General features: G+C 44.3%; 1 protein-coding gene across 2 annotated transcripts; it reads left to right on the forward strand.

The window, feature by feature from the left end:
- Positions 1-284: 284 nt before the first annotated feature.
- On the forward strand, positions 285-26,589 carry TBC1D13 (TBC1 domain family member 13). 2 transcript variants are annotated; one of them, XM_081178839.1, is made up of 12 exons: positions 285-493; positions 8,549-8,622; positions 11,315-11,355; positions 11,967-12,028; positions 13,085-13,184; positions 13,461-13,543; positions 13,664-13,823; positions 14,482-14,692; positions 15,468-15,631; positions 17,232-17,392; positions 19,135-19,192; positions 22,316-26,589. In XM_081178839.1, the coding sequence occupies exons 1-12, from the start codon at positions 471-473 to the stop codon at positions 22,379-22,381; spliced, it is 1,203 nt and encodes a 400-aa protein (XP_081034965.1). In that variant the 5' UTR covers positions 285-470; the 3' UTR covers positions 22,382-26,589. The 2 variants fall into 2 exon arrangements, with proteins under 2 accessions (XP_081034965.1, XP_081034966.1); XM_081178840.1 differs by lacking the exons at positions 285-493; positions 11,315-11,355.
- The last annotated feature ends 660 nt before the right edge of the window (positions 26,590-27,249 follow it).

The raw sequence follows: 27,249 nt of genomic DNA on the forward strand, positions 1-27,249 counted from the left end.
ACTGGAACTAAGACCTAAACTACTCCTAGTCCCTCAGTTTCAGTGGGCGTACTCTATATAGGACTAATTTAGGTCCTATTGATTTCTGAGTGGTGTGCACCTCTTTGTTTATTGTGGCTTGCATTTGATACTAGTCCTCTACAGACAGACCCTTTCAAATTAATTAAGGCCTAAGCTTGCCATAGCCCTTATTGTCAGCGGGTCTACTCTTGAGTAGGACTAACACCGGCGCCCACCTCCCCTTCCCCTCCCGCCCAATTAGGCAGGCCAGCCTCTCTGGGGCACCTCCTCCTCCTCTCCCTTGATTTATATCTTCACATTCCCCTTCGCCGGGCGGAGTCTCTGCCCGCTGCGAATGGAGCTGGCTGGTGCTGGGCTGCTCGCCAGTGGCTCCGCGAGTCCTGCGAGTGGGAGAAGGGAACAGAAGAGGAGGAGGAGGAGGCGGCGGAGGCTCCTGTTCGGCCTTCACCATGTCGAGTCTCCACAAGAGCAGGTGGGGCGCCCGCGGGACTAATGGTGGCGATAGCGGCCGTTATTGTAGATTAGGGTGGCAGGACTTGCAGTGGGCACAAGCGTGGGCAAATGTGTGCTTGTTTGTTTCGTGTCTTTTCTTCCTTCCCCCTCCACCCCCGCCGCTTTCTCCCTTTTGAGGAAGGGTGTTTTCTCCTCCCCACTTTTTTTTGCATGCAAATTGCAAGGGGTGATCTCGATATATTAATGTGTGTTAATGAATTGAAGGCGAGAGGTTTGCAATGGGCAAATGTTTGTGTTTTCCTCTTTTTCGGGAGGGGAAGGGGTTGCATTTAGAAAGCCAGTCCTTCCCTTTTAAAGGAAATATGTTTTAAACTAATAAATAATAATTCGTTTTTTGCAAGAAGTCTGTAAGGGGTGAGTTTGATATTTATTGATATCTAATACGTATTAATGAACCGGGAAAGGAGATTTGCAATGGGCAAATGTTTTGGGGTTCCCCACTTGGCGGCGAGGGATGTATGTGTGTGTTTGCTTAGTTTTCAGCACAGCACGATAAAAAAATTAAAGCATTCTATTCATTTGTTTTCTCTTAGAGAAAAACCTACCCCCCCACACCTTTTGGCATGCATTTTTTAAATGAGAACTTGTTATTTATAAATAAATTAGGAAGGGAGACGTTTGTAATGGGCAGTGCAAACGTTAATGGCTTTCCCTCCTTTTTTGAAAGGGTACTGTTTGCTAGAGCCACCCTACTGTTTTGGAAAAAGCCTCCCCCTTTCTCTCTTGCATTGCATTTTATTATTTATCAAATGTTTATTTATTATTCAATCTTATGTTCTGCCCTTCACCCCAAAGGAGCCCAACGGCTGCAATGGATAAGCTTAATTTATTGCTGTTTAGTAGATACTGATATTATTTATCGGATTTGAGAAGGTGAGGTGGCAAGTTTCTGTAAACGTTATTGCTTTTCCTTTTTGGTGTGTGCTTGCTTGCAGCGGTTCTCAACCTGTGGGTCCCCAGATGTTGCTAGCTAGGGGTGATGGGAGTTGTAGTTCAGCAACATCTGGGGACCCACAGGTTGAGAAAGGCTGATAGAGAGTCATACCCCACCCCACACAAAAAACCCTCTTTTTTCTTTTCCTTTTGCATGTATTTTTTAAGTGTGATGCTTATTGATACTTAATCCCCTCCCCTTTCCTGTTTTGCAAGAAGGATGCCTTCTCTTGTCCAACATTGAGGGGGTTTCTTTTCCTCTCTGCCTCTCATTTGCAACCTTCCCTCTTCCTCTCTCCCCTCCCTGTTGGTTCTTCATCTTCTTTACCCTTATTTTTCAAAATGTAAAGTCACATTATTTCCCTCAAAGAATTCTGGGCAGTGGTCACTGTAGTTTATCCTTCAGAGGGACAATTCTCAGCAACCCTTAACAAACCACACTGCCTGGAATTGTTTAAGAGGGGGAAATGTGCTTTGAAAGTATAGTGTGTACACAACTAAAACCACGTTTATAACCTACCTTCAAGGAGCTTCTACTAGTACAGTATATGTTATCTCCTTTTAATACACACAAATTCCCTGTGAGGTAGGTTAGGCCTAGAGAGAGTTACTAGCTCAGGGTTGCTCAGCATGAACTTGATAGTTGGATGGGGATTTGAACCCAGGTCTCCCTGGTCCAGTTCTGGCATGCTAGCTATGATACCACCTTGCCTAAATTGATTGTTGCTACAGAAGATTAATCATCCTGGTAAACCCAGGTTGTCTTAATTTGAAACTGATTGATTCCAGCTCCATAGGGAGGCAATTCTCCCTCAAGTTTTTAAAAATGGATTATAATTATTCCTAGTTCCACTGAACCCCATTTTTTTCCAGGGGAATGCCATCGTATAGTGGTAGAGGACCTGCTTTGCATGCAAAATGTCCCATGTTCAGAACCTGGCATCTCCAGCTAGGGCTGGAAATGTTCCTTGTCCAAAACCCATGAGAGTCACTACCACTCAGAGTTGCAGAGTTTCAAGGGACCACGAGGGTCATCATGTTCAACATCCTGCAATGCAAGAGACTTGCCCAACATGGGGCTTGAACCCACAACTCTGCAATTAAGGGTCTCATCTTCTGCCAACTGAGCTACCTGGAGAGCCACGGCCAGTTTACGCAGTACTGGTAACGCTGTGGGTTAAACCACAGAGCCTAGGACTTGCCAATCAGAAGGTCAGCGGTTCGAATCCCCGCAATGGGGTGAGCTCCCGTTGCTCAGTCCCAGCTCCTGCCAACCTAGCAGTTTGAAAGCACGTCAAAGTGCAAGTAGATAATTAGGTACCGCTCCGGCGGGAAGGTAAACGGCGTTTCCGTGCGCTGCTCTGGTTTGCCAGAAGCAGCTTAGTCATGCTGGCCACGTGACCCGGAAGCTGTACGCCGGCTTCCTCGGCCAATAAAGTGAGATGAGCGCCGCAACCCCATAGTCGGTTACGACTGGACCTAATGGTCAGGGGTCCCTTTACCTTTAAGCTAGATGAACCAGTGGTATGGCATAGTATAACTAGGCAGCTTCTTAGGTTTCTGCTTAAATTTCTTTTATGGTTATTTTAAAATATGTTTTCTGAAGAGCTCCGTTATCTACAGTGTCAAGGAAGGAAACCACTGTGGCTTGAAAATCGCTCCTCCAGCATTTAGCAATCCATCTTCCTTCCTGGTTTTGTGTGTGTGTTTTATAGGGAGGGGGTCCATTTTCCCTCTGAATGCTCAAAAAATGCAAAGTCAGTTGTTGATGAGGGCATGTTTGTATGCTTAGCCCCCACATTGCAGTGTCATGACATTGCATGACACACAAGGAAAGAACTTGTGTGTAAAGCGCCTTTCCGAAACAAATTTGACTAAACCCCACACGTGGGATGAAGAAGAGAGAGACAACTTCCAGGACAGGGAGAGAGTGCAGCTTTCAGGCAAACTTGACACCTCCCCCCCCAAGTGCTTTTTATTCAAAAAAAAAGGAATATTGTCTTTTCAACTGATGAAATTCTCTTCACCAATTTGCATGAACTAGTTTGCTTGAATACCATCTAAGGGCACCAGCTCCTTGCAGAATCTTAACAGTTTCTGCTAATTGCTAGGCATCGAGTCTTCTACAAAAGTCAGGGATGTGGTAAAAAGAAGGCAAGGGGGAAAGCCCATTGTAGATCAGAAATGTTTCTGAAAACCAATTACTGGAGACCACAGTAGGGGTTCTCAAGTCCTGTTTGTGGGTCTCCCGCAGGCATCTGGTTGGAGACTGGTTGGAAACTGTGACAACAGGATGCTGGAGGAGAAGGGCCTGTCTGGTTTTTTTTCCTGATAGTGGCCAGCAGTGGTGGCTAGAAGGCGTTGGGACTGGTGGGGTGGAAGGCAGGGAGATCACCAGTAGTTGGAGCCAGAGCCAGTGGCAGGCAGAGCTGCTTCCTGATTGGTTGTAAGTAAGAAGGCAGGCGGGACGCGGGTGGCGCTGTGGGTTAAACCACAGAGCCTAGGACTTGCTGATCAGAAGGTCGTGGTTCGAATCCCCGCGACGGGGTGAGCTCCCATTGCTTGGTCCCTGCTCCTGCCAGCCTAGCAGTTTGAAAGCACGTCAAAGTGCAAGTAGATAAATAGGTACTGCTCCGGCAGGAAGGTAAACGGCATTTCCGTGCACTGCTCTGGTTTGTCAGAGCATGCTTAGTCATGCTGGCCACATGACCCGGAAGCTGTACGCCGGCTCCCTCAGCCAGTAAAGCGAGATGAGCGCCGCAACCCCAGAGTCAGTCACGACTGGACCTAATGGTCACGGGTCCCTTTACCCTTTTTAAGAAGGCAGGCATGTGGACTAATATGCAGTTCACATTAGTGAAATAAATATAACATGGGGGACACCTGGCTTACTAGTAGTACAGGGTCTTAGTGGATCACAAGCTTAACATGTGATGCAGTAGCAAAAAAGAAAAAAAGTTAATGCTAGTCTAGGCTGTATAGTGTCCAGGTCAAGGAAAGTAATAGTACCACTTTCATCTGCCTTGGTCAGACCACTCCTGGAGTACTGTGTCCCACAGTTTAAGAAGGATATGGATAAGCTAGAACGTGTGCAGAGGAGGGTGACCAACCTGATCACAGGTCTGGAAACCAAGGCTTATGAGGCATGGTTGAAGGAGCTGGGTATATTTAGCCTGGAAAAGAGGAGACTATGATAGGCACCTTCAAATATCTAAAGGAGACAGCTTGTTGGCTCAAATATCTAAAGGAGCCTGCTCTGGAGCGTAGGACCCAAACCAATGGCTTCAAGTTACAAGAGAGTCCAACTAAACAAAAGGAGCAACTTTCTGATGGTGAGAGCTGTTTGACTGTGGAACAGACTGCCTTAGGTGGAGGAATCTTCTTCCTTCCTTGGAGGTGGAATGACTCCCTCAGGAGGTTGTGGGCTCTCCTTCATTGGAGGTTTTTAAGCAGGGATTGGATAGCCATCTGCCATGGATGCTTTAGTTGCAGTTCCTGCAGTGCAAGGTGTTGACCCTGTTGATAGGATCCCTTCCAATTCTACTATTCTGTGATTCCATGGCACAGTTTTAATATCACACTTTTAATAGCAGTTTTTAATTGGACACTACAAACTTAAATGTGGCTCAGTCTCAGCAATAGTGGCCAACCATAAGTATTTATGAATTCTGGTACGTATGTACCTGTGTACGTACGTATCTTGCTGAATTCAATGGGACTTACTCCCAGGCAAATGGGATTGGGATTGCAACCTAATTCATTATTTTTGAGCATTACCTCTCCAGCAGCATGGCTTTGAATACTTCATTTGCAAGATAACATTTTTTGCAGGACTGCCTGTACAGTTGAGCCTTCAAAATCCTGTTACATGAAAGATTCTGGGTACCTACATGTACTGTGACAAACTAACTATGTATATGTTAATGCAATTTGCAGATCTTCCTTTTAATATCCAGAATCTGAGAATATATTAAAACATTAATGTAGGCATCATTCTCCTTCTCCCTTGATGGTGGCCGTGTACTCAAGAGTTTTTAAAATGCAACAACATGCTATTACTAGACAAGTAGCTTTCTCTCAATTGAGAATTGAGTACCACTTTCTGAATTGAGGATTGCCATCTTTTTCCTGGTGAGTGCCTAGGGCTGCAGCATATGCACATCAGACAACAAGTCAACATGTGATGCTTATTTTATCACTGTATGTCTGAAATGGGGAGGTTCCAGCAGTTTTGACTTCTGAATTCTGCCTGTCATCAAACTGTCGAAGGTACAGAAACCCTGTCATTAAAAAGTTGTAACTCTGGGTGGGACCTTGTTTATCAAATAAGAACAAAACCATGTTTGCTATGTAATACATTTAACTTACAGTAAGTTTAATGATTTTGTTAACACAATTTCAAAGCCTTGATTCAGTACCTGACAGGGGTGTCATAAGGATTTAAGGAATACGTACCTGCAGCATCTGAACACTCAAGCACAATTCAAACACTTATTATGTTTTTTTTATTGTTTAGCAGTTCATCCTAAATAATGGGAGTTGGGAGAAGAGAGGAGGCCCCAAACCTCTCCAAGCCAGCCTTTCGGCACCTTATTACATAAACAAGAAAGGAATGCCCACAAACAGAATGAAATAAACTTGGAAAGATAGGTGTCAAAACAACAACAAAGCAAACTCCCCAACTCTTCTTTTATTCCCTTCCCACATCAGTCATGCTTGCCAGTCTCTCTCTCTCTCCCCCCCCCTTCCCTCCACAACTCTGAACAAAGCTCATTTTGCTTAAAAACACATCCATTCACACCCTTTTTTGCTCCTCTAAATTGGACTCAAGGTTCTATCTGGGCTTTCCAAACCACACTCTATCTGAAATAACAGGGTGATGCAGTGTTCAAAACTTGCGTTGTTCTAGACACATTTTGCGAACAGGGAATTTCATTAGCGCTGAGCTCTTTAGTGTAGCCATGTTTTGTTTTGTTTTTTGGTGGGCAGGCCTTTTGTTAGGGGGGCAAAACCTCAGTTAGCTATGTGTTTTTATTGATAGCCCTGCTCCCCCTTGGCTATGCACATGGAAGGAAAGGAGGACTTTGTTCTGCCTCCCCACTTCCATCTACTCTCTGAAGACTGGAGAAGAGACCCTCTTAAAAATATTAGGGGGTGGGTGGGCAGGAGACGGACTAGACCACGTGAAAAATGAACATAATATTTTAGCTGCAGTTCATTTTCACCTTTGTATTCTTGTTATTAAAAAAAAGTGCATGTAGACATTCTGTTATTGCGCCCATAACCTAGGTTTTAGGTGCCATTTAACTCCTAGCTTTCATATCTCAGTTTCTAACACTGGGGTGATGGCAGAGAGGGGCTGGAGCAGATGACCGCCTGTAGGAGAAGGAAGAAGCAGAGGACACCAATCCACCCCTCTCCTATTCTCCAGGAACCAAAAGCAGAGTAAAAAATGCAGAGGAGCAAAGGGAGAGAGAGGCAAGAGTCACTGGTGGCTTAAAAACAGGCTGCTCTGGAGAGGGTGGGCTGGCTGAAAAATCAGCTGCAACAGCCTTTGGAATCATGGGGGTAGAGGGTGGGAACAGTTGTCATGTTTAACCATAGAAGGACTGAACTGAAGGTTCTCGTCCCCATTTTATCCTCACAAACAACCCTATGAGACAGGTTAGGCGGAGAGAGGGGGTGACTGGCTCAAGGTCACACCCAGTGAGCTTCATGCCTTAGTGGGGATTTGAACCCTGGTCTCTGTCAGCTCATAGTTCAACACTTGAACTGATGGGTCTTTAGACAGAAGCTGTCACATTTTGCCACATATTGGTGGCAATGATGGCCCCCAACCTGTTGTTGTTTAGTCGTGTCCGACTCTTTGTGACCCCATGGACCAGAGCACGCCAGGCACTCCTGTCTTCCACTGCCTCCCACAGTTTGGTTCGAGAACACTGTCCAACCATCTCGTCCTCTGTCGTCCCCTTCTCCTTGTGTCCTCCATCTTTCCCAACATCAGGGTCTTTTCCAGGGAGTCTTCTCTTCTCATGAGGTGGCCAAAGTACTGGAGCCTCAGCTTCATGATCTGTCCTTCCAGTGAGCACTCAGGGCTGATTTCCTTAAGAATGGAGAGGTTTGATCTTGCAGTCCATGGGACTCTCAAGAGTCTCCTCCGGCACCATAATTCAAAAGCATCAATTCTTCAGCGATCAGCCTTCTTTATGGTCCAGCTCTCACTTCCATACATCACTACTGGGAAAACCGTAGTTTTAACTATATGGACCTTTGTTGGCAGGGTGATGTCTCTGCTTTTTAAGATGCTGTCTAGGTTTGTCATTGCTTTTCTCCCAAGAAGCAGGCGTCTTTTAATTTCGTGACTGCTGTCACCATCTGCAGTGATCATGGAGCCCAAGAAAGTAAAATCTCTCACTGCCTCCAACCTAGGCAGCTTTAAAAGAGGATTAGGGAAGCTCATGGAGGAGAGGGATATCAAAGGCTGCTAGCTATGATGGCTTGCTCTGCTGCCATGGCTGGAGGCACAAGTTGCTTTTGAATACCAGTTGCTAGAAAACAAAGGAAGAGGAGAGGGTTCTTGGTCTCAAGTCCTGTTTGCTAGTTTATCACAGGCACCTGCATAGCCACTGTGAAAACTGGATGCTGGACTAGCTGGGCCAGTGGCCTGATCCATCAGGCTCTTCTTTTGTTCTTTTTAAGAAACTTCAGTAGTTTTGGAAGGGGCAGCTGGCTGCTTCCTTCCCCCACCCCGTAGTCTCATGGCTTCGTTTTGCTCCGATAAAAGTCCTTATCTGAACGGCACATTTCTCTGACTGTTTACAATGGGCTTGGCTAAGATTGTAGGTGCCCTTGATGCAAATAGTAATAGTAATATTGAACACCATTCAAGCCTGGGCATTATCTTAGTAAGATTCGGGCCTGGTGGAATTAAAAAACAAAAAACCTCATGTACCCAATGTCTAGATCATATAAGAGCTGGATAATAACAAGCAGCAACCTGGAATGCAGTTGCATTCTTGCGTTAACATTGCTTCCTTCTGATGATTCTTGCATTTATCACCTGCTTCTCTTCTTCCTTTAGGATTGCAGAATTTCAAGACATCCTTAGTGAGGCCAACATCTCGCTAGAGAAGCTCCGTGAACTTTGCTTCAGCGGTAAGTGACTTTGGCAAATTCTCCCTCATAATTGACATCTGCACAGGTCTAGTTTCAAGGGCTAAAGCTAAGGCGGTGATCGAAGCTTCCCAGGTGGGATGAGCGTCAACTGATGGAGCCTAGCAAAAAATAATGCTTTGATCAGGGGTGAAAGCAGCATTCTTCAGGCAACTAAAAACCAATAACAACCCATTTCTGGATTTGGAGATAACCCTTGCTGTTTTTCACCAGTCGTGCCTTGTGGTTGTAAATACGAATGTAACTAGAACAGCATTGTGATGTGTAGAAGGTTGTCTGAATCTGCTGGCATAGCAAAGTGTTTCCTTCCTGAAAATACCGCTTCTCCTCCACTATCAGTCTTTCCCTTCAATGCACAGTCACAATTAAACTGTGAAACTCACTCCTGCAAGTGGCAGCTCGGTGCAGAGCATCTGCTTTGCATCCCCCATGGCATCCCTAGGTAGGGCTGGGAATGTCCCCCTTCCTGAAACCTGGAGAGCCACTTTCTGCCTGTGTTAACTGTGCTGAGCTGGATGGGCCAAGGGTCTGAGTCAGTGTAAGTCAGCGTGTCACTGTCAGTCAGTGTAAACAGACAGCTTGCTATGGTATGAGCCAGCTTCCTATCCTGAAAATTAAAAATATAACACAACTGGGCATTACCAAGGGCTAGAACAGGCAGATCTATGCTCAGAGGGCTGTAAGTGGGTCCCTTAGCCATCAGGGCATTGTGTGTCTGTAAGTGGGTCCCTACACCCATAGAGTTTTTGTTCTTTTCCTACGTATCTCTAATTCCCATCTTAAATACATCACAATCTGTTCCCAGGGCTTTTTGCCTTTTTGCATTATGTGAATAATACATTTTGCAAAGAGAATCACAGGCTGCCTCTGTACTTGGATTGCCTTGTTTGAAAGCACTGTGCAAGTGGTCGGTATTCGCATACAGTCCTGTGTCATTTTGTATTTTCCCCTGCGGTGAGTTAAGGGAATGCTGAAATGATCTGGATAAAAGGTTCCACAATCTACTTCTGGCTGCTGTTTAAAACAACCAAAGGCCAACCTGGCTGTCACTGAGTTACTATTTCTATAAATATTTAAACATATTAACTCTTGGAAACTTAAAAGTGCTTGTGGAACTGATTTTTTAAAAAATCTTTTTACACTGTTAGATGTGTAAATGTTGCTTGTCTTGAGATTTGTGTGCTTAAAAAATAACAGAAGAAGAGCCTGCTGAATCAGGCCAATGGCACGTCTAATACAGTATCCTGTTCTCAGGCCGCTAGTCTCATGGCTAGTTTATTAGATTTGGCATAGGGCAACCCAGCTTCAAAACCCTAATCGGACATCTCTGTTGCTCTCTCTGTCTTTCTGTCTCTGACTCTCTTTTTCTCTGCCTTGCCTACCTCTCAGCGTTGTTAGGAGGATGAAACAGAGAAATGTGCTAAAGAGCCAGTGTGATCCTGTGATTACAGTGTTTGTCTGGGATCTGGGAGGCCAAGGTTCCAATTGGTGGGATAAAATGGGAAGGAAAACCATGTGTGCCTTCTTGAATTCCATGGAGAAAAAGTGGGATGTAAGCATAAAAATTAGACTAAGGTCCTTAGGATTTGCTGAAATAATTTTGGAAATTGGGATGTAGAAAGGGGAGGTATGGGGAAGTCGATGAAGTAAGGTTTAAGAAAAAAGGATATGAAATTATACATGTTTGTAAGTGTCCTTGTTTGTTTGTCTGTGTTTATAAAAACTTTGTAAAACCAATAAAAATTTTATATATAAAAAAAATTAGACTAAGGTCCAGTTAAAAAGGGATGCGGGTGGCGCTGTGGGTAAAACCTCAGTGCCTAGGACTTGCTGATCGTAAGGTTGGCAGTTCGAATCCCCGTGGCAGGGTGAGCTCCCGCCATTCGGTCCCAGCTCCTGCCCACCTAGCAGTTCGAAAGCACCCCTAAGTGCAAGTAGATAAATAGGGACCGCTTACCTAGCGGGAAGCTAAATGGCGTTTCCATGTGCAGCGCTGGTGCTGGCTCACCAGATGCAGCTTCGTCACACTGGCCATGTGACCCGGAAGTGTCCTCGGACAGCGCCGGCTCCCGGCCTCTAGAGCGAGATGAGCGCGCAACCCCAGAGTCGGTCATGACTGGCCCGTACGGGCAGGGGTACCTTTACCTTTACCAGTTAAAAAACAACAACAGAGAATACTGGAGGGAATAGAACACACACACACACACACACACACACACACACACACACACACACACACACGGTGAAGGAGAAGCTGCTGGATGTCTCCCTCCTTTACTTGTTTATTTCCCTTTTTCTGTTTCTCTATTTGTTACTTCTTTGCCTGTTCATGGAGTATACGGTTATGCTTCCTATGGTCTGCCCCCACTGTCCGAAGGTAGGATGCCTCTGAATACCAGTTGCTGGGAATCACAAGTGGGGAGAGTTTCTGCTGTTCTCAGATTTTTCTTGCAGACTTCCACATTAGGGCATCTGGTTGGCCACTGCGAGAACAGGATGGATCTTTGACCTGGTCCAGCAGCCAGGCTCTTCTTAGATTCTTATCTTCGGAGTGTCACATTTCCCCTCTGAACTGAGAGAAGGGAAATCTAGGCATGAGGATGAAAGTCAGGCACTTGGTGGAGAAAGGCAGCAACGCTTAATTTCAGTGGTCCTGTTTTTTCTTGTTTCACAGGGATTCCCTTTGAAGGTGGCTTGCGCTGTCTGTGCTGGAAGGTAGGGGTTTTTTTGACGAGGAGCCTGAGTCTTCTCTTGGTGTTTTGTACAGGCTTAAGAGGTTGGGGTGATGTTTTCAAATCATACTGTATCCACCAAGGCAGAACTCCTAAGTGCTTTACAAACACAGAGCCTTCTCGGTTATGGTTCCCAATTTGTGGAATGCCCTCCCTGGTGGGATCCGTCTCCCTTGTTATAACTTTCAGGAGGAATTTAGAAAAGCATTCTTGTTCAGCTAGGGATTTGATAGCTGAAAGTGGCTGTTCCCAGAAACCTTGAAATTATTAACTATGATAGTATATGTGATTGTTTTTAGGTATGCTTTTAATTGTCTTGTTCATGTGTTTGCCATCGTGGAATCCTTCTGGAAGGAAAGGCGGGATATAAACTTAATAAATGAATAAATAATAGGTTGATCCTTGCAGCAAATTCCCATTTGACAGATGGGAGAAATGTGATTATGTGAGAACACTTTTACCCCATGGGTATATTGAGCTGGATTCCTTTAAGATTATTGTGCTCTAGAAAAACAGGTAGCCAGAAACATTTAGCTAAATAACTGCTGCTCAATAATATAAGGCCCTTATAGTCATCCTGCTCTCTTTATACAGATCCTCTTGAACTACCTTCCCGTGGAGAGAACCTTATGGAGCTCCGTTTTGCAGAAGCAGAGGTAAATTTATCTTTTCTGGGTCCTTCATCCCCCTGTTTATGGCCTTTATATCACTACTATTCTTTAAGATCGATCTCTCTTGACTTCACAATAGCAGCCAATGCTGCAGTGTTTGATTCTATAAGTATTAATTCAAATACCCTTGCACTTGCTTCTCTACTGGAATGTCCACTGTGGTAATTTCATACTGCTGATTGTTAGGACTGAGGGCCATACTTTTCCCTTTTTTTAGTTGCTGATAATAGCAACAGATCAGCAATGAAAAAGCCTTTTAAAAAATAAGCAAAAATTACCTGAATTAAACTAAATTCACTGTGAATTTATCTTCTAATTAAAGCTTCCAACTCTATTATTTTTAAAAAAACACAAAACAGAACTTAAACTAGATGCTCCAGTCAGATTAGAATAATGACATTTGGATAGCAAGAGAAAATGTAAGAATAAAGCTTGGCACTTTCTATGTTTATTTAAAGCATATCTAAGAATACTGAGTGGGACGCGGGTGGCACTGTGGGTTAAACTACAGAGATCAGAACCACAGATCAGAAGGTCGGCAGTTCGAATCCCCACGACGGGGTGAGCTCCCATTGCTCAATCCCTGCTCCTGCCAACCTAGCAGTTCGAAAGCACATCAAAGTGCAAGTAGATAAATAGGTACCGCTCCAGCGGGAAGGTAAACGACATTTCCATGCGCTGCTCTGGTTCGCCAGAAGCGGCTTAGTCATGCAGGCCACATGACCTGGAAGCTGTACGCTGGCTTCCTCAGCTAATAAAGCGAGATGAGCGCCGCAACCCCAGAGTCGGCCACTACTGGACCTAATGGTCAGGGGTCCCTTTACCTTTAAGAATACTGAATACCAGAAGAGCCTGCAATCAATTTTGCGTCATTGATGCAACTTTCTCTTTTCCCTCTTTTACTGTACAGCAGGGTTGGGCATCGCATCATGGACCTTCTGGGGTAATCTGGGGCTGCACACTAACTGTGGGTGGTGCCGGTGGGTATTTGGGTTTAAACCTGGTTCCTAACATATAATTCTTTCTCCCTCCCTGTTGAAGAGAATTGTATACCCAGTTTTTGAAGGAAATGATTATACAGCCTGGAATAGCCAAAGCCAACCTCGGAGTCTCTAGAGAAGATGTGACCATGGAGGATCATGTAAGTGCAGCATCAACAGTAAGGCTAAACCATGGTCAGAGGCAGTATGCCTCTGAATAATACCTGTTGCTGGGAACTGTAGGTGGGAAGATTGTGGTTGTGCTCAAGTGCTGCTTGCAGGCTTCCCAGAGAGGCATCTGTTTGGCGACTGTGAGCTTGCTGGGCCTGTAGTCTGATCCTGCAAGGCTCTCCTTAAGCTCTTAGAAGCCCTGCTTTAGCGTCTGAAGGCCTTTCTTACTCTCAACTTGGCTTCTTGTCTTAAACTCTTCCACAAAGCCACTGAATCCGAACCCTGATAGCAGATGGAACACTTACTTCAAGGACAACGAAGTGCTGCTGCAGATAGACAAGGATGTCAGGTATGTGAAGACGCTGAGTGTAGGGGGTGTGGGAATCCCACCGCCAAAGCTTAATCTGCTTTGGGACGGCTCCCTTTGCTTGTCGTTTTTACAAGCCCAATGAATAATTATTTCACCCAGGAGGCTGTATCCTGACATGGCATTCTTCCAGAGCATGACCGAATACCCCTGCCTGTTGATCCTGGACCCCCTGAATGATTTTGAGACCCTCCGGAAGCGAGTGGAGCAGACAACGCTCAAGTCACAGACAGTGGCACGGAACCGGAGTGGCGTCACAAACGTAAAAGAAAGAGAGTTGTGTATTTTTGTTATTGTTGGACTACAGCCCCCATCATCCATAGCCAGTTTGGCCAGCATTCAGGAATGATGGGAGTTGCAGTCCAACATCTGGAGACCCAGGGTTAAAAAAACACTGAAATAGAAAATGCCTTCAAATAAAGGTCGGTCCTTTCTAAAGTAGGGACATGCGGCTACCAGACTAGCTTCCAGCTAGTTTTGAGGCCTAATTCAAAATGATGGTCTTGACTTTAAAAGGCCAAGATATCTCAAGTCCCATCTTCTCCTGTATGAACATGAACTTCTGAGGTGTTTGTGTGTATAATTGAAATTTTAACAACATGAAATAGCAAGAGAGACAAAGTACAAAATGTTTTCGAAACAAAGTAAATAAATATACAGTAAAATAAATGGAACAGTGAGGATATGAGTAATCACTCATCATGTTCCAATTCTTGGACAAGGTTATGAATATAGAGGCATATAGAATATGTTGATTGATATTATTTGGTTTTAGGAGTGTGGTGATTTTGTTATAAGCATGTTGTGTGCTATTTCAAAAGGTGGGATGTAAGTGATGGAAATAATGGAGGCTCCATTTGCTCCAGATCTGGTATCCGCAAATGGTTTCGTATGTTGTTCTCCTTCCTTTGATTTCTTAGGTAAGTTCTCCTCTGAAAACACTGGCCTCTAACTCGCTGAACGAGTATGAGGTTCTGCCCAATGGCTGTGAGGCTCACTGGGAGGTCGTAGAACGAATCCTCTTCATCTATGCTAAACTGAATCCGGGGATAGCCTACGTCCAAGGGATGAATGAAATCGTAGGACCTCTTTACTACACGTTTGCTACAGACCCCAACAACGAATGGAAAAGTAAGAAGAGCACATGCCCTTCTTGAACATACTGTCCAGTTCTCAAATATTATAATGCTGAATGTTCAACAAACCCTGGTGTTCCCCCCTTTTTTCTTTTTTTATTGACTTAAGAAAATTATACAGACAGCAAATTGAAGAAGCCTAAATTAACATTGGCTTCTACCGATAAGAAATAATAATAACTATTACAATAACTAAAATACTAAAAATACATTTACTTCCCCTTTTGAACTTCTATTCTGTTTACAATATATTATTATTCTATAAGAATCTATTATATCCTTTGCTGTCCCATATATTATTTTATTTCCCAAATTCAACCTAACCCTCCCCTCCTCCCCACTGTTTCCCTTTACCTGTGTGAAATCTTCCCATCATAATATTTTTTTTCTAGTTGCTTTAACAAAATAGAAAAACATGAAAACTGTTAAATTATAATTACTTCTTTTGTCCTTACACACTTAACAATTGCCTATTAAGAGTTCTGCTTTAACACCATATTTCTTCATGTATTCCCCTATGCATTCCCATTCTGTATAGAATTTTTGATTGGAGCAGCCCCTGATTGATGACTGCATCATTCAACAAACCTTGGTTTGTTTCTCTATGGGGCAACTTGTGGCTTGTTGAACAAACCATAGCTTTGGGTTGACTTGACTGTAATACTGCGTTGTAACTTGCTGAGATCCAAGAAACGTGCAAACCAGGTCACTTCCTGGCTTGTGGTCTTGATAACAATGCTGATGGTATCTTCCTTATCCCCCCGCTATAGAACACGCAGAAGCAGATACCTTCTTTTGTTTCACTAACCTCATGTCTGAGATCAGGGATAACTTCATCAAGAGTCTGGATGACTCTCAGTGTGGCATCACCTACAAAATGGAGAAGGTGTACTCTACCTTGAAAGAGAAAGATGTGGAGCTCTACATGAAACTGGTAAGGAATATTGTTCCACAGTGGCCTTCAAACAAAGTCCTAGGAAGCCTTGGTGTGTGTGTATGGGAAGCATCCTTAATGAAGGGATCATCCATCATAGCATTAAGTGGTATATCTTCCTACATACATAAAAAGGACCAACTGCTCTCTGAAGCACCTGCCCCTTTAAAACTGTCAGGGGATAGACACGAGAGGGTGGGTGAGCTGTAACGAGAGGGGGAATTGGTGAGCAGGGTCAGCAGAATTTTGAAACAGAAACACTTAATATAAACCAGGGTTCAAATCTCTACTTGGCTATGAAACTCACTGGGGACCTTGGGCCAGTCTGTACCTCTCAGCCTAACCTACCTCAGGGTTGTTGTGGAGATTAAATGAGGAGAGGGAGAACGATGGAACTCCTTGGAGGAAAAGGTGGTATATAAGTGAAATAAATAAGTCATTTGAATGAACCCAATGGTTACTTGTTCCTTTGCAAAGAATAGCTCTGGTGATCTGTAGCAATTTTTATTTTTCTCAAAAGACTTGGAAGGGGGAAGGAAACTTCTTGAATCAAAAATCCTCCAGAGAGGTATAGATGCTAAACGAAACTTAAATGTCTGCTGAACAGTAACTTAAACTTGCAGAGAATTTAACTACTGTATTTTTCGCTCTATAGGACACACTTTTTCCCCTCCAAAAATTAAGGGGAAATGTGTGTGCGTCCTATGGAGCGAATGCAGGCTCTCCTTGGCTTCAGCGAAAGCAACATGACGCCTCCGAAGCACAGAGGGAGCGCTCCCTCCGCGCTCCTTGGCTTCGCGTTGCTTTCACTGAAGCCCTCTCGCTCTCCAGGCTTCAGGGATAGCTGCCTGAAGCCTTCGGAGCGCAGCGGGAACTCACGATGCGCTCCAAAGGCTTCGGGTTCCTTTTGCTGAAGCCGGGAGAGCAAGACACTCCTGGCTTCAGCAGAGAGGGAGAGCTGCGCAGCGCCCCTTCAGCAAAGTGGGAGGAGAAATGGAAGGGGCTCCGTTTCTCCTGCCGCTTCGCTGAAGGGGCGCTGAGCAGAGGGGAGGAGAATTTTTTCCCCCCTGTTCTCCCCCTCCTATGGTCCGGTGTGTCCTATAGAGCGAAAATTATGGTGCCCTGTAGGTTTGGCTAAGGAAATGAAAAGAGGACCAGCAAGAGCTTTTTAGTAGGCTCAGTTTTGCTCCCCAAAATGTCCCTATTTAACTCAGCTCTCAGTTCAGAGATTGGCATCTTTGTGGTTAAGAGGAAGAACCGTAGATCTGATCCCTCTGCTTGCTTGTGGGCCACAGCTCAGTGGCAGAGCATCTGCCTTGCATGCGGGAGGTCTGAGGTTCAATCCCCAGCATCTCCAGGCAGGGCTGGGAAAGACTCCCTGGCTGAAGCCCTGGAGAGCCACTGCTAGTCAATGTAGACAGTACTCAGATAGATGGACCCAATACTCTGACTACATGCTCTGATACAAAGGAAGCTTCTTAAGTTCCCTCTCCCCCAGGTATCAAGGGAACTGGAGCAGATATCTCCAGTTCCTAGTCCCCCTGCACACACACTTTTAAAGAAGTGGTCTGAAATAATGCTTTTGTCTCTCCCCCGCCAGCAAGAGCAGAACATCAAGCCCCAGTTTTTCACCTTTCGCTGGCTAACGCTGCTGCTGTCCCAGGAGTTTCTGTTGCCAGATGTCATCCGCATCTGGGATTCTCTCTTTGCTGACGACAACCGTTTTGACTTCCTGCTGCTAGTCTGCTGCGCCATGTTGATGTGAGTTCCAGCACAACTGTTGGCAGTGCCCCGCATGGATCACCATACCATCATGGTGATGGCTGTGGCAAACTAATTCTCTTTTTTCAAAGAAACAGAGCAACTCGTATAGGAGGTCAGGTCTGTCTATGGCCATTATGCAGTATAGCTGTAAAGAGTCTGTGTGTCCAGAGGTAGCCTAACTCTGGAATATGTGTCCAGAGGTAGCCTCTCCTCTGGAGAGAAAAGAAGGATGCATGGATGGCTGCCACCTTCATTGTCTGCTTGTGAGTTTGTAGGTCAGGGTAGGAAAAGGTGTTGTATCAGAAATGGTTCTATATGAATGTCCTTATCAGTGCAAGGATTTCTACTTGCACAATAGAATGTTTTCCCCTTTTTCTTCCCCCATGTGCTGCCTAAATCTGGGGGTTTCTGTTGTGCAAGCAGAAATCCTTGTACAGATGGAAGAAGTGAATTAAATACCATCCTGGCCTCTCTCCCCGCCCCCATGGGCCAACTTTGGCAGATGGGTTGCGGGTGCCCACCTGTTGGCAGGTGACAAATGGGGAAAGGCTTGCTGAGTCCCTTTGAAAACTGCCTGACAGCGCTGATCACCTGATGAACACTAAGAGCTAAATTTAAAAGAGAGGTGGCTATTGGCGCTGATCTGCACTGAGAGCCAGTCCTTTCATGAGCTATTTGTATTCAAAACCATTTGCAAATGGCTTTCAGATATGTCCATCAACTGAATGGCACCAAGAGAGCCCTGTTAACCCCACCAGGGAGCTGCTACCAGAAAGCTTCCTAGTATAGTGGTACCTGTGGATGCGAACGGGATCCGTTCCAGAGCCGCATTCGCATCCTGAAGCAAACGCTCTGCACATGCATGTGATGTCATCTTGAGCGTCTGCGCATGCACGAGTGGCGAAACCCGGAAGTAATGCACTCCGTTACTTCCGGGTCGCCGTGGAGCACAACCCGAAAATATTAATCCCGAAGCACATTTAATCCGAGGTATGACTGTACAACTGATCCCAGCTGAATGTAGCATCAGGAGTTAGGCAGGTTTGGGGAAGAGAGGCCTCAATATGCTACATGCTACGGGCTATGCCCTTCCCAGCCAGCCTTTGCCTTTTCCATGCTCCAAGGGTCCACTTGGAACTGTGGTTCCCAAACTCTTCTCATCCATGGACCACTTGAAAATCACCGAGGGTCTTGGTAAACCACAGTGATTTTTTTGGCCTGCTGTAGCAATTGTAATGTGCCATTGCTAGGTGCAGAATGATTTTTAGTTGTATTTTTATTGCTTCTTTTATTTCTTACATAGGCCCCAGCCGCATTATGCATTTAAAGCAGTTATTGTACCACTTTATAAACAGTCATGGCTCTATCCCTCCCATAGAATTCTGGAAGCTGTAGTTTGCTGAGGGTTGTTAGGGATCCTGTTAACATCTCAACGCATCCTGTTAACAAAGCACGGATACAGTGGGAGCCCGGGGTTGCGAACGTGATCCATGCAGGATGCATGTTCGCAACCTGCAGCAGCGCGCCTGCGCACGCGCGGGTTGCGATTCAGCGCTTCTGCACGTGCACAAAGCGTGATTTAGCGCTTCTGCGCATGCGCAACCACCGAAACCTGGAAGTAACCTGTTCCGGTACTTCTGGGTTTCGGCGGTCCGTAACCTGAAAAAATGCAACCTGAAGCATCTGTAACCTGAGGTATGACTGTCCTTTGATCATTTCTTTCCCCCCCTCTCTTCCAGGCTCATTCGGGACCAATTACTAGAAGGAGATTTTACTCTGAATATGCGACTTCTGCAGGTAAAATGCAGTACGGGAAGTTAAGTTGTACTGCCTCTAGTCACTACCTTGTCCACCTCCATGCTTTGATTAGTAAGCTAAGGTGGGCAACCACTAGAGAGGACATAAAAAGAGGCCTATCTGGCCCAGCATCCTGTTCTCACAGCGGCCAACCAGATGTCCCAATGGGAAACCCGCAAGCAGGTCCTGAGTACAACAGCAACACTCTACCCACTTGCAGTTCCCAGTGACAAGTATTCAGGGGGGTAGTACAGATGAGAACTCAGTTGGATACAACTCGTATGTATGTGTGTATGTATGTATGTATGTACAGGCAATGACCATTCTGCGTGCATCCACCGCAACCTGGAAGTGGACTGAAAAGGGGGGCATAGGCACAAAAGGGCAGCGTGGGCTTATGCAGAGCGGGGTATACAAACATAATCCCCACGCAAATTGGTTGTTGCTTATATGTACTACACCCATAAGGTTTCTCGGCCATTTACAAAACATAAAGGATCGTTCATCCAGGTTTTGGAGATAATCAATATGGATATAAGAAATGAACAAGAAATAAAAGGAATTGCATTAGGGAGCAAATTAGTTAAGATCTATAAATTAAAATCTAACACTTGCTGGAGATAGAATAGAATCATAGAATCATAGAGTTGGAAGAGACCACAAGGGCCATCGAGTCCAACCCCCTGCCAAGCAGGAAACACCATCAGAGCACTCCTGACATATGGTTGTCAAGCCTCTGCTTAAAGACCACCAAAGGAGACTCTACCACACTCCTTGGCAGCAAATTCCACTGTCGAACAGCTCTTACTGTCAGGAAGTTCTTCCTAATGTTTAGGTGGAATCTTCTTTCTTGTAGTTTGGATCCATTGCTCCGTGTCCGCTTCTCTGTAGCAGCAGAAAACAACCTTTCTCCCTCCTCTATGTGACATCCTTTTATATATTTGAACATGGCTATCATATCACCCCTTAACCTCCTCTTCTCCAGGCTAAACATGCCCAGCTCCCTTAGCCGTTCCTCATAAGGCATCGTTTCCAGGCCTTTGACCATTTTGGTTGCCCTCCTCTGGACACGTTCCAGTTTGTCAGTGTCCTCCTTGAACTGTGGTGCCCAGAACTGGACACAGTACTCCAGGTGAGGTCTGACCAGAGCAGAATACAGTGGCACTATTACTTCCCTTGATCTAGATGCTATACTCCTATTGATGCAGCCCAGAATTGCATTGGCTTTTTTAGCTGCCGCGTCACACTGTTGGCTCATGTCAAGTGTGTGGTCAACCAAGACTCCTAGATCCTTTTCACATGTACTGCTCTCAAGCCAGGTGTCACCCATCTTGTATTTGTGCCTCTCATTTTTTTTGCCCAAGTGCAATACTTTACATTTCTTCCTGTTAAAGTTCATCTTGTTTGTTTTGGCCCAGTTCTCTAATCTGTCAAGGTTGTTTTGAAGTGTGATCCTTTCCTCTGGGGTGTTAGCCACCCCTCCCAGTTTGGTGTCATCTGCAAATTTGATCAGGATGTAATATGGCAGAAGGAATGATGTATGGTAGGAATGTGAAACAAATAATTCTGGTGCATTGTACATGACAAATTGAAAAAGATGTTTAAAATATCGAGAGAAAAACAGGTGTTCCTATTAGGTATCTTATCAATAGACATCCCTAAGGACAAGAAAAAAGTTTTTTTTTATATGCCACAGCTGCTGCCAGAATATTAATAGCCAAAAATTGGAAAGGGGAAACAGTCCCATCAAAAGCTGATTGGCAAAATAAGCTATGTGAATATATAGCTGCTGTCATCTTGGCCAATTATATCAGACATCAAATCAGAAACTTAGGAAAGAATGGGAAAGTGTGGAAGAATATATGATAAAACATTGTTCCAAAATAAAACAATTGATATGCATTGATTAAATTTCGCAAGGCTTAAATATGGATAGATAAGTTAATTGCTTTATGGAAGAAAACAAAAACAATATTCACAATAGAAAAAGAAATGTAAGTAGAAGAAGCTGCAGCGTGGTGGTGGGAAGTCACAGGGACAGGAAAAGATATGACATTGAAAATGGTTATAACTTGAATGTAATGTAAAGATCGTTAGAAATGTGCAATTGTATAATGAACGACAACTAAATAAAAAGCAATTTGGGGAAAAATGAAAAAAAGGAATTGCAACATGGCACCACTGTTAAAGTGCAGAAAAAAACAGTTCCGTTAAATACATACACCTATAAAAGACCATGATTAAAATGTGCAATAAAACGTTTCCTGTTAAGGCAATTAATACAAGGGACCAAGGGAATGCCTGTGTAAACAGGCGTGTTTTCAAAAGCCAGTGGAACACCGATTCTGACGGGGCCTCCCATGTTTGGCAGCGACATCAAGTTGTCGTGCTTTATTGTTAATTTATTACTTGCCCTTCATCCTGAGGTCCCAGGGCAGTTTACAATGATTTAAAATACAACATAAAAAATGTAGAAAGGCTTAAAATGACCAAATATGCAATCGCCCCCCAAAATAGTTTTTTCTGGCAGCAGATTTTTGGGGTGTGATAAGATGTTCATCCTTCATGTCATTTTAAAAACGAAAACCCACCAGAAAAGGGGTGTTTGTTTTACTCCTGCTGAGTGAAGCCTTTGCCCTTATTAGTCACGTGGGTGATCCCAGCCAGTGGAATGTCCAGTCTCCCTCACTCTACAACAAATCCCCACCCCCACAATTCAGGTTATTTTTTCACCCATTGTTTCTTTTTTAATTTTACTGACATGTTAACCAAAAGAAAAGAAACAAAAACAAAGAATTAAAAATTTAAACCATTGAGCGTCATACCCTGGAAGGACCAAAGGTACAAAGGCGCAGCTCCAAGGGAATAATAAAGTATTAATTCATAACAGAGATTCCCTTTACAGATAATTAAGATAAATAATAATAAAATTATTATGTGAGTTCCATCATTGCTGAGAATAATGGTTCTTTATGGCCTTTAATGAGCAAGGCATTTGCTTATAGTGATGGCACTGAGTGACCATGTCCCTCAGTGTTTGTCTAAGAAATAAAACAGTGCCATATTTGGGGTGGGGAATTCGAGTTCTGCCCTTTAGATTTTTGCTCTTTTCTTTTCATGCAGGATTACCCCATCTCTGATGTTCACCTGATCTTGAAGAAGGCAAAAGATCTTCAAGACTCCAAATAGCCCTGGATCGTAGAGAGAGTCTCTGCAGGTACCTGGAGGTGGAGTCTGTTGCTGAAAGCTCCTACTTCTGCCTCTGATCAGGGCCTGACTTGTGTCCTGGCTCTCTGCCCCAGGGGAGGCTTCTCCCCACTCTATTAATTCACAAAAGAGTGACTTTCAGTTTTGCTGAGCCCTGCACTCTTAACATTTCTTGAATCTCACCTGCTGAAATGATTCCACATCAAGTGACCTATTCCCTTTTCAATTTTGTATTTCTCTGTTAAATGACTCCAGACAGGGAGATGGAAACACCTGTTTCCCTGTCATTATGGAATGAAGAATATCGAGGGGCATTACTGCTGCAGGGCACTTAATGCGCACACACACAAAAACCTTTTTGGGATACAGACAGGACAGGCACCAGTGGAATTTAGCCCTATGAGGAGAGAGCTAGCATATTTCACACCTTGGCTACTTTCTTCTGTGGGGAGTTGCTGGACTCTGCTTCTACTTGTTAAACCCTATTCTGTTCAGTTCCTTCCCGCAACAGCTAAATGCCAGATGGATCTCTGACTTTCTTCCTTCAAGGAAATGGGTATACAGCACTGAATTTCCCCAAGCAAAGCCCTCTCCAAATTCACCTCTTATCTGATCCCCTCCCCTTTTGATCTTGGCTGTACTTGGAAGCTAGTTCTAACCAGTGAAAACAAGACCTTTGTTGAATGAAGTTGGATTGGCCTTATCACCCACTGCCTTACAGAGGGCGCCCTATTTTTTCCCCTCCTACTCTTATTCCCACTGCTGAGAGATTGCAGACCTGCTGCAGCATTGCTACATAGCTCAGGGCCCTAGCAGCTGTTGGGCTGTACAGAAGATCTTGAGACACAAAAGGCCAGTGAGTGAGAGAGAGAGACCAAGCTTCTAGGTGTGCTGAACCGAGGTCGCTCCTCAACTGTGGGTTTCTGGTGTAATCCTTCTATCCCTCATTCAAGCTCCTTGGTGTGTGGGTAAAGATTGTCAGTCCTTCTGTAATGAGCCCGTATCTCCCATGTTTTCCTGGAAAAATTAAAAGATTATGGCAAGGCTCGTGTGTGCTTGTGGTGCTGGGATGTAGTTCATCCACAAGGTTGTCATCCTGAGCATATCTGTGTAAGAGTGACAGCAAGAAGAAGGTGTCCAGCTAGTGTGGGGAACCTTTGGTCCTCCAGATGATGAACTACCACTCCCATCAGTCCCAGCAAGCATGGCCAATGGACAGGTATGATGAGAGTTGTAGTTCAGGAACATCTGGAGGGTATCACAGGTCCTCCACACCTGGTGTAAAGGCTAATAATGGCACAGCACCTACAGCCACTTGATGTCTTTTCGGAAGGGTGTAGCAAAATTAGGCTTTTCAAAATAGGACTGGTAGCTTATTTTACCTATGTAAGGAAGGAAGCCTGGCAGAACTGGCTTTTTCTAAATGAGGTGGCAATAGTTTTATCTCTCTCCTTATCTAACACAGCCTGAGTCTTGACACTTACGATTCTATATTTTTATCTTGTGTTTTCATCTTCTGGGGCAAACCATAGCACTAAAGGTTGGCTTTGATGCTGCTCTGCATCAGAACTGGTTTGGAATAGTTCCAAGTCCTGTTTCTGAAGCTTATCAAAAGCTCAGCACATGAGCAGTGCCTCAAGTCTCAGAGGGAAGACAAGATGAGCCTTGGGGAGCAGCTGGAAGTATAAGGTTCAGTGTATTCTGGTATTCAGGGTATTCTGGTACCCTTATCCTGCTGTCCTCTGTTTACAAACTCTTGGAGTGCTTCAGGAATCCTGTTTTACTAGAAACAACACTAGGATAGAACACGTTTCTCAGTTTGTAGGCAAAGGAAAAGATGGCTATTCCATTCTGCCTTCAAATCTTTGCATTAGAAGAAAAAAGGGACAATTCTGCCTCTGGCTCTGTTAAGAGAAGCAACTGCTTCCTCTGAATAGTGCTGCTGTTCTGATTATAATTAAGAGTTACTTCCCAGGGGCAGGGAGAAGAGCTGCTGGTTTTCTAAATTTGTGACACTATTAATATGCCACATCCACGCCAAACATTTGAAAGCATGTTTAAAACGAACTTCTGCCCGCCTCAAAGAGTCCTGGAGACTCTTAGGTGCTGAGCAGGGTAGCTCTGGGAAGGGGATAAACTACAGTTTCCAGGATTCTTTGTGGGGTCATGTGCTTTAAACGTATGGTGAAGATGTGGCCATAGATGTCAGAGTTCATGCCTTTTGGAAGTTTTTTTTGGGGGGGGTGGGGAGAGGTTGCAGAATTTCTTGGTGCTTTTTTGTCTTTTTAGCAAACCAGAATATGCATGGTAATAGGTCTATAAAAGACCCCTTAACAGACATCTAAATCTTAACCTCTTTCCCTGCATATAAGCAGATTTGTCTTACAGTGGTGTTTACACAAGACTAGAGCGGGTGCCCTGGATAAACTGAAGAGATTTCTGGATAAAATGATGTCCTGATCTCATTGAGAGGAATGTGTTTTATGGGAACCATGGTGTGGATAAAGCTTGTTGGTTATGGGGAACAAGGAGGTGGGTGAGCACTATCTCTCCAAAGAATGGAATTCTCAAGGAAACGTCAGCCCTAACTCACCACCAAATGTGTATGAGAGGCAAGGGAAGAGGTGACCACAGGAAGCTTCCATTGTAAACTTGGTCAGGTCTTCAGGGATGGGGAACCTGTGAACCTCCCAGAGGTTGTTGGACTCCCAACTCCCATGAGCCCTGGCCAGCATGTGACCCTACAATCAGGGGTGATGGGAGTTGTAGTCCAGGGATATCTGGAAGGCCACAGAATTCCCCTTCCCTGAACTGGATCCTAGTTTACAGTCCATTGAGAGGGGTACAAATAATGACATTATTATTATCGTTACTATGTGCCAGAATGATGTGTCAAGTAGACCACCATGCCAATGTGGACTGCGGGTAGAAAATGCCATTTCTGAATGCTGCTTCATGTGAAGGAAAAAAATTAGTGCATTGGTGGGAGAGGGAGAGATATTCTAGAGTTTTCTTTTCCCTGTTCTGCTTGCAGAAATTAGTCATGTAGAGCATTTGCAAAAATAAATAAATGCCACTGGCATATTTCCAGCCACCTTGGAACTCTTACCACATCTCCCTGTGCGGATTTTGTCTCAGTGAAGAGACCTAAGTGATAGCCTGTTATGAGTAGCTTGCTTAGTTTCTTGGTCTCGGCTTGCATATTTGGCAGTTAGCAAATTCTGGATGTTAAAAAAACTCTTTAAGTAGAACTTTATGCAGTTTCTGAGATGAGTTCTCTAATATTCTAAAAAAAGGAAGGTGATAGTTTTCTGTTACCTGTGGGAGTCTGCATTTTTATTTTTTCAAAATTACATAATGACGTTTTGCAGAAAAATTGTGGATTAAATGAAGCCAATGGTAACACAGAGAGAAATCTGACTCAAATATGTGCTCACAAGCATTTAGTTTATGTGGAAATGCTCAATGAAATGGTACAGGCTTGGCCTCTCAGCTCACTAAGGTGGAAAGGGGAAACTGTTTTTGAGAGAAGCTGCAACGTTCTGCTGAGTATGTATAGAAGGAGTAGAGAACCTCTCATGCACAGGCTTTGCTAGACCTGGAACAGATCCCAGTTTGGCCTACAGGGACATTTCCACCCAAACTACATTTATCTGCCCCACCACAGCTGATGTCAGCTCTGGCACAGGTAAGAATGAAAATAAGGGGCATTGAAAATAAGCTGATTGTGTTCCTTTGTAAGAAGGGCTCGCTGTCGTCACTGACAGCAAGCCCTACTGGGATCTGCTATACACAGGAGTTCCCACTGTATGTCCATTAAATGCACTAAGCATTTCTCTCATTACAGATAAGGTGCCTAGATTATTATTTTTTAAGTGATACAGGGTAAGGAGCTGATTGTCAGATACAGAATGTTCTCCCACCCACCTACCCCCTATTCTTCTACATTGTATTTTTCCATTATCTTCCTCAGACTTTTTCTTTTTAATTGCCTTTTGGGAAGTTTGGAGCATGAACCACAAAAAAATGGTTCTGGGGTTAGTGCGTGTTCTGTAGTAGCCCAATATTAATGGCTTTATTTCTGTATACTGGACCACCTACAATACTGTTACGAATTCTGTTTTCATCAGTGTGGCCTCCCTCTTGATTTCCCCTGCCCCCTCAAAAAAATAAACATGAACCTTTGTAAATCTTGACTTGATTTTTTTTACCCTCTTCTGACAGTAACCATAAGGGTGGAAGTGACTGGTGTTAAAATGAAGGAGGCAGGATGTGGCAAATGAGTTTGTACAATCTCAAAATAGGTGTGGGCATGAGGTTTTTTGCAACATGGTCTTCTGCAAAAAATGTGCCACCATAAACCCTATTATTCTGTTATAAAATAAATAGGATGCTGCACAAATTTTGTTGCTATCATGGGCTTGTCAAGTGGCCTTTTAAACCTCAAAAGTTTAAATGATGGAAAAAACCAGTCTTTCAAGAACACAAGAATGTGGTGGATCAGGTGAATGGTCCATTTAGTCCAGCATCTTGTTCTCATAGTGGCCAACCAGGTAACCTGTGGGGAACCAGCCTGCAGTATTTGTGCACAAGAACACTCTCCCCTCCTGTGGCTTCCAGCAACTGGTATTCAGAAGCATAGCACTTGTGGCTAGTAGCCATTGGCAGCCCTCTCCTCCATGAATCTAGATTGGTAAACATAACTGCCATCCTGTTCCATAACTGTTGCATAAAGAAGTACTTTATTTTACACACATTTCTTAGTGGTTTTTGCTGCATCAGACTAACCCCTCTAAAAGTGATACTGGCATTTTCTCCTGTGTATTTTTTGGGAAAGGATGCAGGTGGTG

Source organism: Podarcis bocagei, assembly GCF_964188305.1.
Source record: "Podarcis bocagei genome assembly, chromosome: Z".
Lineage (NCBI taxonomy): Eukaryota > Metazoa > Chordata > Lepidosauria > Squamata > Lacertidae > Podarcis > Podarcis bocagei.